We start from the raw sequence: 14,207 nt of genomic DNA, 5'->3' as shown, positions 1-14,207 counted from the left end.
AGAAGCTGGACTGAAATGTCTTAACAAAGATCAAGGTCCGCCTTTTCAATGTTATGACTATGAAATACGAGTCCAATGTTGCATCAACACTTGTGAACCATCAACCACAAAGGCTCCATCCACAACGCCAACACAAGGAACCTTATCTTCAACCACTACGACATCTGGGACAACAGAAAAACCAACAACAACCACGCTCACAGAAAAGCCCACCACAACAACCACAACCACAGAGAAACCTGCGACAACATCCACAGAAAAGCCCAGTTCTACTGCCTCTCCAACCACAGAACAACCAACAGTGACAGAAAAATCAACCACAACCACAGAAAGTCCACCAACAACAACTGCTGTCACAGAAAAATCCACCACCACAAGTGGAGAGCCAAGTACCCCTGCAACTACAGAAAAACCTAGCACTACAACAACTGCTAAATCTACAACAGCCACAAAAGAGCCCATCACAACCACTACAATCACAGAGAAACCCACCACAATAACCACAGAAAACCCCAGCACTACTGCTTTCACAACCACAGAGAAACCCTCTACAACATCCGCAAACTGCTATGTTTGTTCTTGGTCAGATTGGACCAGCAGTGGTTACCCTAAAAAGGATGATGACGGTGGAGACTTTGAGTCTATTGAAAACATTACTAATCCAGATCTGAGTACTTGTAGGAAACCGCTGAAAATAGAGTGTAGAGCAAAAGAGCATATAGGTACACCCTTGAAGGAACTTGGTCAAAAGGTAACATGCGACCCAGAAGCTGGACTGAAATGTCTTAACAAAGATCAAGGTCCGCCTTTTCAATGTTATGACTATGAAATACGAGTCCAATGTTGCATCAACACTTGTGAACCATCAACCACAAAGGCTCCATCCACAACGCCAACACAAGGAACCTTATCTTCAACCACTACGACATCTGGGACAACAGAAAAACCAACAACAACCACGCTCACAGAAAAGCCCACCACAACAACCACAACCACAGAGAAACCTGCGACAACATCCACAGAAAAGCCCAGTTCTACTGCCTCTCCAACCACAGAACAACCAACAGTGACAGAAAAATCAACCACAACCACAGAAAGTCCACCAACAACAACTGCTGTCACAGAAAAATCCACCACCACAAGTGGAGAGCCAAGTACCCCTGCAACTACAGAAAAACCTAGCACCACAACAACTGCTAAATCTACAACAGCCACAAAAGAGCCCATCACAACCACTACAATCACAGAGAAACCCACCACAACAACCACAACCACAGAGAAACCTGCGACAACATCCACAGAAAAGCCCAGTTCTACTGCCTCTCCAACCACAGAACAACCAACAGTGACAGAAAAATCAACCACAACCACAGAAAGTCCACCAACAACAACTGCTGTCACAGAAGAATCAACCACAAAAACAGCTGGGCCTGAAACAAATACATGGGTCACAAAAGTGATCACAAGCAAAGGTCAAATAAGTGTTACAACTCCTGCAACCACAGAGAGGACCACAGTAATAGCCACAGAGAAGACCAGCACTACTGCAGCCTCAACCACTAAGGAATCTACAGTGACAACAGCAAAAACAGAAAAACCCACTGCCACCACAACATCCACAGAAAAGCCCAGTTCTACTTTCTCTCCAACCACAGAACAACCAACAGTGACAGAAAAATCAACCACAACCACAGAAAGTCCACCAACAACAACTGCTGTCACAGAAAAATCCACCACCACAAGTGGAGAGCCAAGTACCCCTGCAACTACAGAAAAACCTAGCACCACAACAACTGCTAAATCTACAACAGCCACAAAAGAGCCCATCACAACCACTACAATCACAGAGAAACCCACCACAATAACCACAGAAAACCCCAGCACTACTGCTTTCACAACCACAGAGAAACCCTCTACAACATCCGCAAACTGCTATGTTTGTTCTTGGTCAGATTGGACCAGCAGTGGTTACCCTAAAAAGGATGATGACGGTGGAGACTTTGAGTCTATTGAAAACATTACTAATCCAGATCTGAGTACTTGTAGGAAACCGCTGAAAATAGAGTGTAGAGCAAAAGAGCATATAGGTACACCCTTGAAGGAACTTGGTCAAAAGGTAACATGCGACCCAGAAGCTGGACTGAAATGTCTTAACAAAGATCAAGGTCCGCCTTTTCAATGTTATGACTATGAAATACGAGTCCAATGTTGCATCAACACTTGTGAACCATCAACCACAAAGGCTCCATCCACAACGCCAACACAAGGAACCTTATCTTCAACCACTACGACATCTTGGACAACAGAAAAACCAACAACAACCACGCTCACAGAAAAGCCCACCACAACAACCACAACCACAGAGAAACCTGCGACAACATCCACAGAAAAGCCCAGTTCTACTGCCTCTCCAACCACAGAACAACCAACAGTGACAGAAAAATCAACCACAACCACAGAAAGTCCACCAACAACAACTGCTGTCACAGAAAAATCCACCACCACAAGTGGAGAGCCAAGTACCCCTGCAACTACAGAAAAACCTAGCACCACAACAACTGCTAAATCTACAACAGCCACAAAAGAGCCCATCACAACCACTACAATCACAGAGAAACCCACCACAATAACCACAGAAAACCCCAGCACTACTGCTTTCACAACCACAGAGAAACCCTCTACAACATCCGCAAACTGCTATGTTTGTTCTTGGTCAGATTGGACCAGCAGTGGTTACCCTAAAAAGGATGATGACGGTGGAGACTTTGAGTCTATTGAAAACATTACTAATCCAGATCTGAGTACTTGTAGGAAACCGCTGAAAATAGAGTGTAGAGCAAAAGAGCATATAGGTACACCCTTGAAGGAACTTGGTCAAAAGGTAACATGCGACCCAGAAGCTGGACTGAAATGTCTTAACAAAGATCAAGGTCCGCCTTTTCAATGTTATGACTATGAAATACGAGTCCAATGTTGCATCAACACTTGTGAACCATCAACCACAAAGGCTCCATCCACAACGCCAACACAAGGAACCTTATCTTCAACCACTACGACATCTGGGACAACAGAAAAACCAACAACAACCACGCTCACAGAAAAGCCCACCACAACAACCACAACCACAGAGAAACCTGCGACAACATCCACAGAAAAGCCCAGTTCTACTGCCTCTCCAACCACAGAACAACCAACAGTGACAGAAAAATCAACCACAACCACAGAAAGTCCACCAACAACAACTGCTGTCACAGAAAAATCCACCACCACAAGTGGAGAGCCAAGTACCCCTGCAACTACAGAAAAACCTAGCACCACAACAACTGCTAAATCTACAACAGCCACAAAAGAGCCCATCACAACCACTACAATCACAGAGAAACCCACCACAACAACCACAACCACAGAGAAACCTGCGACAACATCCACAGAAAAGCCCAGTTCTACTGCCTCTCCAACCACAGAACAACCAACAGTGACAGAAAAATCAACCACAACCACAGAAAGTCCACCAACAACAACTGCTGTCACAGAAGAATCAACCACAAAAACAGCTGGGCCTGAAACAAATACATGGGTCACAAAAGTGATCACAAGCAACGGTCAAATAAGTGTTACAACTCCTGCAACCACAGAGAGGACCACAGTAATAGCCACAGAGAAGACCAGCACTACTGCAGCCTCAACCACTAAGGAATCTACAGTGACAACAGCAAAAACAGAAAAACCCACTGCCACCACAACATCCACAGAAAAGCCCAGTTCTACTTTCTCTCCAACCACAGAACAACCAACAGTGACAGAAAAATCAACCACAACCACAGAAAGTCCACCAACAACAACTGCTGTCACAGAAAAATCCACCACCACAAGTGGAGAGCCAAGTACCCCTGCAACTACAGAAAAACCTAGCACCACAACAACTGCTAAATCTACAACAGCCACAAAAGAGCCCATCACAACCACTACAATCACAGAGAAACCCACCACAATAACCACAGAAAACCCCAGCACTACTGCTTTCACAACCACAGAGAAACCCTCTACAACATCCGCAAACTGCTATGTTTGTTCTTGGTCAGATTGGACCAGCAGTGGTTACCCTAAAAAGGATGATGACGGTGGAGACTTTGAGTCTATTGAAAACATTACTAATCCAGATCTGAGTACTTGTAGGAAACCGCTGAAAATAGAGTGTAGAGCAAAAGAGCATATAGGTACACCCTTGAAGGAACTTGGTCAAAAGGTAACATGCGACCCAGAAGCTGGACTGAAATGTCTTAACAAAGATCAAGGTCCGCCTTTTCAATGTTATGACTATGAAATACGAGTCCAATGTTGCATCAACACTTGTGAACCATCAACCACAAAGGCTCCATCCACAACGCCAACACAAGGAACCTTATCTTCAACCACTACGACATCTGGGACAACAGAAAAACCAACAACAACCACGCTCACAGAAAAGCCCACCACAACAACCACAACCACAGAGAAACCTGCGACAACATCCACAGAAAAGCCCAGTTCTACTGCCTCTCCAACCACAGAACAACCAACAGTGACAGAAAAATCAACCACAACCACAGAAAGTCCACCAACAACAACTGCTGTCACAGAAAAATCCACCACCACAAGTGGAGAGCCAAGTACCCCTGCAACTACAGAAAAACCTAGCACCACAACAACTGCTAAATCTACAACAGCCACAAAAGAGCCCATCACAACCACTACAATCACAGAGAAACCCACCACAATAACCACAGAAAACCCCAGCACTACTGCTTTCACAACCACAGAGAAACCCTCTACAACATCCGCAAACTGCTATGTTTGTTCTTGGTCAGATTGGACCAGCAGTGGTTACCCTAAAAAGGATGATGACGGTGGAGACTTTGAGTCTATTGAAAACATTACTAATCCAGATCTGAGTACTTGTAGGAAACCGCTGAAAATAGAGTGTAGAGCAAAAGAGCATATAGGTACACCCTTGAAGGAACTTGGTCAAAAGGTAACATGCGACCCAGAAGCTGGACTGAAATGTCTTAACAAAGATCAAGGTCCGCCTTTTCAATGTTATGACTATGAAATACGAGTCCAATGTTGCATCAACACTTGTGAACCATCAACCACAAAGGCTCCATCCACAACGCCAACACAAGGAACCTTATCTTCAACCACTACGACATCTGGGACAACAGAAAAACCAACAACAACCACGCTCACAGAAAAGCCCACCACAACAACCACAACCACAGAGAAACCTGCGACAACATCCACAGAAAAGCCCAGTTCTACTGCCTCTCCAACCACAGAACAACCAACAGTGACAGAAAAATCAACCACAACCACAGAAAGTCCACCAACAACAACTGCTGTCACAGAAAAATCCACCACCACAAGTGGAGAGCCAAGTACCCCTGCAACTACAGAAAAACCTAGCACTACAACAACTGCTAAATCTACAACAGCCACAAAAGAGCCCATCACAACCACTACAATCACAGAGAAACCCACCACAATAACCACAGAAAACCCCAGCACTACTGCTTTCACAACCACAGAGAAACCCTCTACAACATCCGCAAACTGCTATGTTTGTTCTTGGTCAGATTGGACCAGCAGTGGTTACCCTAAAAAGGATGATGACGGTGGAGACTTTGAGTCTATTGAAAACATTACTAATCCAGATCTGAGTACTTGTAGGAAACCGCTGAAAATAGAGTGTAGAGCAAAAGAGCATATAGGTACACCCTTGAAGGAACTTGGTCAAAAGGTAACATGTGACCCAGAAGCTGGACTGAAATGTCTTAACAAAGATCAAGGTCCGCCTTTTCAATGTTATGACTATGAAATACGAGTCCAATGTTGCATCAACACTTGTGAACCATCAACCACAAAGGCTCCATCCACAACGCCAACACAAGGAACCTTATCTTCAACCACTACGACATCTGGGACAACAGAAAAACCAACAACAACCACGCTCACAGAAAAGCCCACCACAACAACCACAACCACAGAGAAACCTGCGACAACATCCACAGAAAAGCCCAGTTCTACTGCCTCTCCAACCACAGAACAACCAACAGTGACAGAAAAATCAACCACAACCACAGAAAGTCCACCAACAACAACTGCTGTCACAGAAAAATCCACCACCACAAGTGGAGAGCCAAGTACCCCTGCAACTACAGAAAAACCTAGCACCACAACAACTGCTAAATCTACAACAGCCACAAAAGAGCCCATCACAACCACTACAATCACAGAGAAACCCACCACAATAACCACAGAAAACCCCAGCACTACTGCTTTCACAACCACAGAGAAACCCTCTACAACATCCGCAAACTGCTATGTTTGTTCTTGGTCAGATTGGACCAGCAGTGGTTACCCTAAAAAGGATGATGACGGTGGAGACTTTGAGTCTATTGAAAACATTACTAATCCAGATCTGAGTACTTGTAGGAAACCGCTGAAAATAGAGTGTAGAGCAAAAGAGCATATAGGTACACCCTTGAAGGAACTTGGTCAAAAGGTAACATGCGACCCAGAAGCTGGACTGAAATGTCTTAACAAAGATCAAGGTCCGCCTTTTCAATGTTATGACTATGAAATACGAGTCCAATGTTGCATCAACACTTGTGAACCATCAACCACAAAGGCTCCATCCACAACGCCAACACAAGGAACCTTATCTTCAACCACTACGACATCTGGGACAACAGAAAAACCAACAACAACCACGCTCACAGAAAAGCCCACCACAACAACCACAACCACAGAGAAACCTGCGACAACATCCACAGAAAAGCCCAGTTCCACTGCCTCTCCAACCACAGAACAACCAACAGTGACAGAAAAATCAACCACAACCACAGAAAGTCCACCAACAACAACTGCTGTCACAGAAAAATCCACCACCACAAGTGGAGAGCCAAGTACCCCTGCAACTACAGAAAAACCTAGCACCACAACAACTGCTAAATCTACAACAGCCACAAAAGAGCCCATCACAACCACTACAATCACAGAGAAACCCACCACAACAACCACAACCACAGAGAAACCTGCGACAACATCCACAGAAAAGCCCAGTTCTACTGCCTCTCCAACCACAGAACAACCAACAGTGACAGAAAAATCAACCACAACCACAGAAAGTCCACCAACAACAACTGCTGTCACAGAAGAATCAACCACAAAAACAGCTGGGCCTGAAACAAATACATGGGTCACAAAAGTGATCACAAGCAAAGGTCAAATAAGTGTTACAACTCCTGCAACCACAGAGAGGACCACAGTAATAGCCACAGAGAAGACCAGCACTACTGCAGCCTCAACCACTAAGGAATCTACAGTGACAACAGCAAAAACAGAAAAACCCACTGCCACCACAACATCCACAGAAAAGCCCAGTTCTACTTTCTCTCCAACCACAGAACAACCAACAGTGACAGAAAAATCAACCACAACCACAGAAAGTCCACCAACAACAACTGCTGTCACAGAAAAATCCACCACCACAAGTGGAGAGCCAAGTACCCCTGCAACTACAGAAAAACCTAGCACCACAACAACTGCTAAATCTACAACAGCCACAAAAGAGCCCATCACAACCACTACAATCACAGAGAAACCCACCACAATAACCACAGAAAACCCCAGCACTACTGCTTTCACAACCACAGAGAAACCCTCTACAACATCCGCAAACTGCTATGTTTGTTCTTGGTCAGATTGGACCAGCAGTGGTTACCCTAAAAAGGATGATGACGGTGGAGACTTTGAGTCTATTGAAAACATTACTAATCCAGATCTGAGTACTTGTAGGAAACCGCTGAAAATAGAGTGTAGAGCAAAAGAGCATATAGGTACACCCTTGAAGGAACTTGGTCAAAAGGTAACATGCGACCCAGAAGCTGGACTGAAATGTCTTAACAAAGATCAAGGTCCGCCTTTTCAATGTTATGACTATGAAATACGAGTCCAATGTTGCATCAACACTTGTGAACCATCAACCACAAAGGCTCCATCCACAACGCCAACACAAGGAACCTTATCTTCAACCACTACGACATCTGGGACAACAGAAAAACCAACAACAACCACGCTCACAGAAAAGCCCACCACAACAACCACAACCACAGAGAAACCTGCGACAACATCCACAGAAAAGCCCAGTTCCACTGCCTCTCCAACCACAGAACAACCAACAGTGACAGAAAAATCAACCACAACCACAGAAAGTCCACCAACAACAACTGCTGTCACAGAAAAATCCACCACCACAAGTGGAGAGCCAAGTACCCCTGCAACTACAGAAAAACCTAGCACCACAACAACTGCTAAATCTACAACAGCCACAAAAGAGCCCATCACAACCACTACAATCACAGAGAAACCCACCACAACAACCACAACCACAGAGAAACCTGCGACAACATCCACAGAAAAGCCCAGTTCTACTGCCTCTCCAACCACAGAACAACCAACAGTTACAGAAAAATCAACCACAACCACAGAAAGTCCACCAACAACAACTGCTGTCACAGAAGAATCAACCACAAAAACAGCTGGGCCTGAAACAAATACATGGGTCACAAAAGTGATCACAAGCAAAGGTCAAATAAGTGTTACAACTCCTGCAACCACAGAGAGGACCACAGTAATAGCCACAGAGAAGACCAGCACTACTGCAGCCTCAACCACTAAGGAATCTACAGTGACAACAGCAAAAACAGAAAAACCCACTGCCACCACAACATCCACAGAAAAGCCCAGTTCTACTTTCTCTCCAACCACAGAACAACCAACAGTGACAGAAAAATCAACCACAACCACAGAAAGTCCACCAACAACAACTGCTGTCACAGAAAAATCCACCACCACAAGTGGAGAGCCAAGTACCCCTGCAACTACAGAAAAACCTAGCACCACAACAACTGCTAAATCTACAACAGCCACAAAAGAGCCCATCACAACCACTACAATCACAGAGAAACCCACCACAATAACCACAGAAAACCCCAGCACTACTGCTTTCACAACCACAGAGAAACCCTCTACAACATCCGCAAACTGCTATGTTTGTTCTTGGTCAGATTGGACCAGCAGTGGTTACCCTAAAAAGGATGATGACGGTGGAGACTTTGAGTCTATTGAAAACATTACTAATCCAGATCTGAGTACTTGTAGGAAACCGCTGAAAATAGAGTGTAGAGCAAAAGAGCATATAGGTACACCCTTGAAGGAACTTGGTCAAAAGGTAACATGCGACCCAGAAGCTGGACTGAAATGTCTTAACAAAGATCAAGGTCCGCCTTTTCAATGTTATGACTATGAAATACGAGTCCAATGTTGCATCAACACTTGTGAACCATCAACCACAAAGGCTCCATCCACAACGCCAACACAAGGAACCTTATCTTCAACCACTACGACATCTGGGACAACAGAAAAACCAACAACAACCACGCTCACAGAAAAGCCCACCACAACAACCACAACCACAGAGAAACCTGCGACAACATCCACAGAAAAGCCCAGTTCCACTGCCTCTCCAACCACAGAACAACCAACAGTGACAGAAAAATCAACCACAACCACAGAAAGTCCACCAACAACAACTGCTGTCACAGAAAAATCCACCACCACAAGTGGAGAGCCAAGTACCCCTGCAACTACAGAAAAACCTAGCACCACAACAACTGCTAAATCTACAACAGCCACAAAAGAGCCCATCACAACCACTACAATCACAGAGAAACCCACCACAACAACCACAACCACAGAGAAACCTGCGACAACATCCACAGAAAAGCCCAGTTCTACTGCCTCTCCAACCACAGAACAACCAACAGTGACAGAAAAATCAACCACAACCACAGAAAGTCCACCAACAACAACTGCTGTCACAGAAAAATCCACCACCACAAGTGGAGAGCCAAGTACCCCTGCAACTACAGAAAAACCTAGCACTACAACAACTGCTAAATCTACAACAGCCACAAAAGAGCCCATCACAACCACTACAATCACAGAGAAACCCACCACAATAACCACAGAAAACCCCAGCACTACTGCTTTCACAACCACAGAGAAACCCTCTACAACATCCGCAAACTGCTATGTTTGTTCTTGGTCAGATTGGACCAGCAGTGGTTACCCTAAAAAGGATGATGACGGTGGAGACTTTGAGTCTATTGAAAACATTACTAATCCAGATCTGAGTACTTGTAGGAAACCGCTGAAAATAGAGTGTAGAGCAAAAGAGCATATAGGTACACCCTTGAAGGAACTTGGTCAAAAGGTAACATGCGACCCAGAAGCTGGACTGAAATGTCTTAACAAAGATCAAGGTCCGCCTTTTCAATGTTATGACTATGAAATACGAGTCCAATGTTGCATCAACACTTGTGAACCATCAACCACAAAGGCTCCATCCACAACGCCAACACAAGGAACCTTATCTTCAACCACTACGACATCTGGGACAACAGAAAAACCAACAACAACCACGCTCACAGAAAAGCCCACCACAACAACCACAACCACAGAGAAACCTGCGACAACATCCACAGAAAAGCCCAGTTCTACTGCCTCTCCAACCACAGAACAACCAACAGTGACAGAAAAATCAAACACAACCACAGAAAGTCCACCAACAACAACTGCTGTCACAGAAAAATCCACCACCACAAGTGGAGAGCCAAGTACCCCTGCAACTACAGAAAAACCTAGCACCACAACAACTGCTAAATCTACAACAGCCACAAAAGAGCCCATCACAACCACTACAATCACAGAGAAACCCACCACAACAACCACAACCACAGAGAAACCTGCGACAACATCCACAGAAAAGCCCAGTTCTACTGCCTCTCCAACCACAGAACAACCAACAGTGACAGAAAAATCAACCACAACCACAGAAAGTCCACCAACAACAACTGCTGTCACAGAAAAATCCACCACCACAAGTGGAGAGCCAAGTACCCCTGCAACTACAGAAAAACCTAGCACTACAACAACTGCTAAATCTACAACAGCCACAAAAGAGCCCATCACAACCACTACAATCACAGAGAAACCCACCACAATAACCACAGAAAACCCCAGCACTACTGCTTTCACAACCACAGAGAAACCCTCTACAACATCCGCAAACTGCTATGTTTGTTCTTGGTCAGATTGGACCAGCAGTGGTTACCCTAAAAAGGATGATGACGGTGGAGACTTTGAGTCTATTGAAAACATTACTAATCCAGATCTGAGTACTTGTAGGAAACCGCTGAAAATAGAGTGTAGAGCAAAAGAGCATATAGGTACACCCTTGAAGGAACTTGGTCAAAAGGTAACATGCGACCCAGAAGCTGGACTGAAATGTCTTAACAAAGATCAAGGTCCGCCTTTTCAATGTTATGACTATGAAATACGAGTCCAATGTTGCATCAACACTTGTGAACCATCAACCACAAAGGCTCCATCCACAACGCCAACACAAGGAACCTTATCTTCAACCACTACGACATCTGGGACAACAGAAAAACCAACAACAACCACGCTCACAGAAAAGCCCACCACAACAACCACAACCACAGAGAAACCTGCGACAACATCCACAGAAAAGCCCAGTTCTACTGCCTCTCCAACCACAGAACAACCAACAGTGACAGAAAAATCAACCACAACCACAGAAAGTCCACCAACAACAACTGCTGTCACAGAAAAATCCACCACCACAAGTGGAGAGCCAAGTACCCCTGCAACTACAGAAAAACCTAGCACCACAACAACTGCTAAATCTACAACAGCCACAAAAGAGCCCATCACAACCACTACAATCACAGAGAAACCCACCACAATAACCACAGAAAACCCCAGCACTACTGCTTTCACAACCACAGAGAAACCCTCTACAACATCCGCAAACTGCTATGTTTGTTCTTGGTCAGATTGGACCAGCAGTGGTTACCCTAAAAAGGATGATGACGGTGGAGACTTTGAGTCTATTGAAAACATTACTAATCCAGATCTGAGTACTTGTAGGAAACCGCTGAAAATAGAGTGTAGAGCAAAAGAGCATATAGGTACACCCTTGAAGGAACTTGGTCAAAAGGTAACATGCGACCCAGAAGCTGGACTGAAATGTCTTAACAAAGATCAAGGTCCGCCTTTTCAATGTTATGACTATGAAATACGAGTCCAATGTTGCATCAACACTTGTGAACCATCAACCACAAAGGCTCCATCCACAACGCCAACACAAGGAACCTTATCTTCAACCACTACGACATCTGGGACAACAGAAAAACCAACAACAACCACGCTCACAGAAAAGCCCACCACAACAACCACAACCACAGAGAAACCTGCGACAACATCCACAGAAAAGCCCAGTTCTACTGCCTCTCCAACCACAGAACAACCAACAGTGACAGAAAAATCAACCACAACCACAGAAAGTCCACCAACAACAACTGCTGTCACAGAAAAATCCACCACCACAAGTGGAGAGCCAAGTACCCCTGCAACTACAGAAAAACCTAGCACCACAACAACTGCTAAATCTACAACAGCCACAAAAGAGCCCATCACAACCACTACAATCACAGAGAAACCCACCACAACAACCACAACCACAGAGAAACCTGCGACAACATCCACAGAAAAGCCCAGTTCTACTGCCTCTCCAACCACAGAACAACCAACAGTGACAGAAAAATCAACCACAACCACAGAAAGTCCACCAACAACAACTGCTGTCACAGAAAAATCCACCACCACAAGTGGAGAGCCAAGTACCCCTGCAACTACAGAAAAACCTAGCACTACAACAACTGCTAAATCTACAACAGCCACAAAAGAGCCCATCACAACCACTACAATCACAGAGAAACCCACCACAATAACCACAGAAAACCCCAGCACTACTGCTTTCACAACCACAGAGAAACCCTCTACAACATCCGCAAACTGCTATGTTTGTTCTTGGTCAGATTGGACCAGCAGTGGTTACCCTAAAAAGGATGATGACGGTGGAGACTTTGAGTCTATTGAAAACATTACTAATCCAGATCTGAGTACTTGTAGGAAACCGCTGAAAATAGAGTGTAGAGCAAAAGAGCATATAGGTACACCCTTGAAGGAACTTGGTCAAAAGGTAACATGCGACCCAGAAGCTGGACTGAAATGTCTTAACAAAGATCAAGGTCCGCCTTTTCAATGTTATGACTATGAAATACGAGTCCAATGTTGCATCAACACTTGTGAACCATCAACCACAAAGGCTCCATCCACAACGCCAACACAAGGAACCTTATCTTCAACCACTACGACATCTGGGACAACAGAAAAACCAACAACAACCACGCTCACAGAAAAGCCCACCACAACAACCACAACCACAGAGAAACCTGCGACAACATCCACAGAAAAGCCCAGTTCTACTGCCTCTCCAACCACAGAACAACCAACAGTGACAGAAAAATCAACCACAACCACAGAAAGTCCACCAACAACAACTGCTGTCACAGAAAAATCCACCACCACAAGTGGAGAGCCAAGTACCCCTGCAACTACAGAAAAACCTAGCACCACAACAACTGCTAAATCTACAACAGCCACAAAAGAGCCCATCACAACCACTACAATCACAGAGAAACCCACCACAATAACCACAGAAAACCCCAGCACTACTGCTTTCACAACCACAGAGAAACCCTCTACAACATCCGCAAACTGCTATGTTTGTTCTTGGTCAGATTGGACCAGCAGTGGTTACCCTAAAAAGGATGATGACGGTGGAGACTTTGAGTCTATTGAAAACATTACTAATCCAGATCTGAGTACTTGTAGGAAACCGCTGAAAATAGAGTGTAGAGCAAAAGAGCATATAGGTACACCCTTGAAGGAACTTGGTCAAAAGGTAACATGCGACCCAGAAGCTGGACTGAAATGTCTTAACAAAGATCAAGGTCCGCCTTTTCAATGTTATGACTATGAAATACGAGTCCAATGTTGCATCAACACTTGTGAACCATCAACCACAAAGGCTCCATCCACAACGCCAACACAAGGAACCTTATCTTCAACCACTACGACATCTGGGACAACAGAAAAACCAACAACAACCACGCTCACAGAAAAGCCCACCACAACAACCACAACCACAGAGAAACCTGCGACAACATCCACAGAAA

At 44.8% G+C, this 14,207-nt stretch overlaps 1 protein-coding gene across 1 annotated transcript in view; it reads left to right on the top strand.

The window, feature by feature from the left end:
* LOC306825840 (uncharacterized protein) overlaps nucleotides 1-14,207 on the top strand; it is a gene marked incomplete at its 5' end in the record, with an annotated part of 37,146 nt that overhangs the window by 16,961 nt on the left and 5,978 nt on the right. The window contains 15 exons of the mRNA XM_079346794.1: nucleotides 588-751; nucleotides 1,091-1,154; nucleotides 1,953-2,116; nucleotides 2,453-3,418; nucleotides 3,818-4,937; nucleotides 5,613-5,747; nucleotides 6,378-6,541; nucleotides 6,878-7,000; nucleotides 7,118-9,793; nucleotides 9,950-10,843; nucleotides 11,196-11,247; nucleotides 11,961-12,095; nucleotides 12,498-12,643; nucleotides 13,005-13,056; nucleotides 13,770-13,904. Of these exons, the coding sequence (XP_079202920.1) occupies nucleotides 588-751; nucleotides 1,091-1,154; nucleotides 1,953-2,116; nucleotides 2,453-3,418; nucleotides 3,818-4,937; nucleotides 5,613-5,747; nucleotides 6,378-6,541; nucleotides 6,878-7,000; nucleotides 7,118-9,793; nucleotides 9,950-10,843; nucleotides 11,196-11,247; nucleotides 11,961-12,095; nucleotides 12,498-12,643; nucleotides 13,005-13,056; nucleotides 13,770-13,904 (6,990 nt within the window). The remainder of the gene's footprint in view (nucleotides 1-587; nucleotides 752-1,090; nucleotides 1,155-1,952; nucleotides 2,117-2,452; nucleotides 3,419-3,817; nucleotides 4,938-5,612; nucleotides 5,748-6,377; nucleotides 6,542-6,877; nucleotides 7,001-7,117; nucleotides 9,794-9,949; nucleotides 10,844-11,195; nucleotides 11,248-11,960; nucleotides 12,096-12,497; nucleotides 12,644-13,004; nucleotides 13,057-13,769; nucleotides 13,905-14,207) is intronic.

Source organism: Symphodus melops (genome assembly GCF_947650265.1).
Source record: "Symphodus melops genome assembly, chromosome: 6".
Lineage (NCBI taxonomy): Eukaryota > Metazoa > Chordata > Actinopteri > Labriformes > Labridae > Symphodus > Symphodus melops.
The sequence above is the reverse complement of the archived record's forward strand: the minus strand, read 5'-3'. Positions and strand labels throughout refer to the sequence as shown.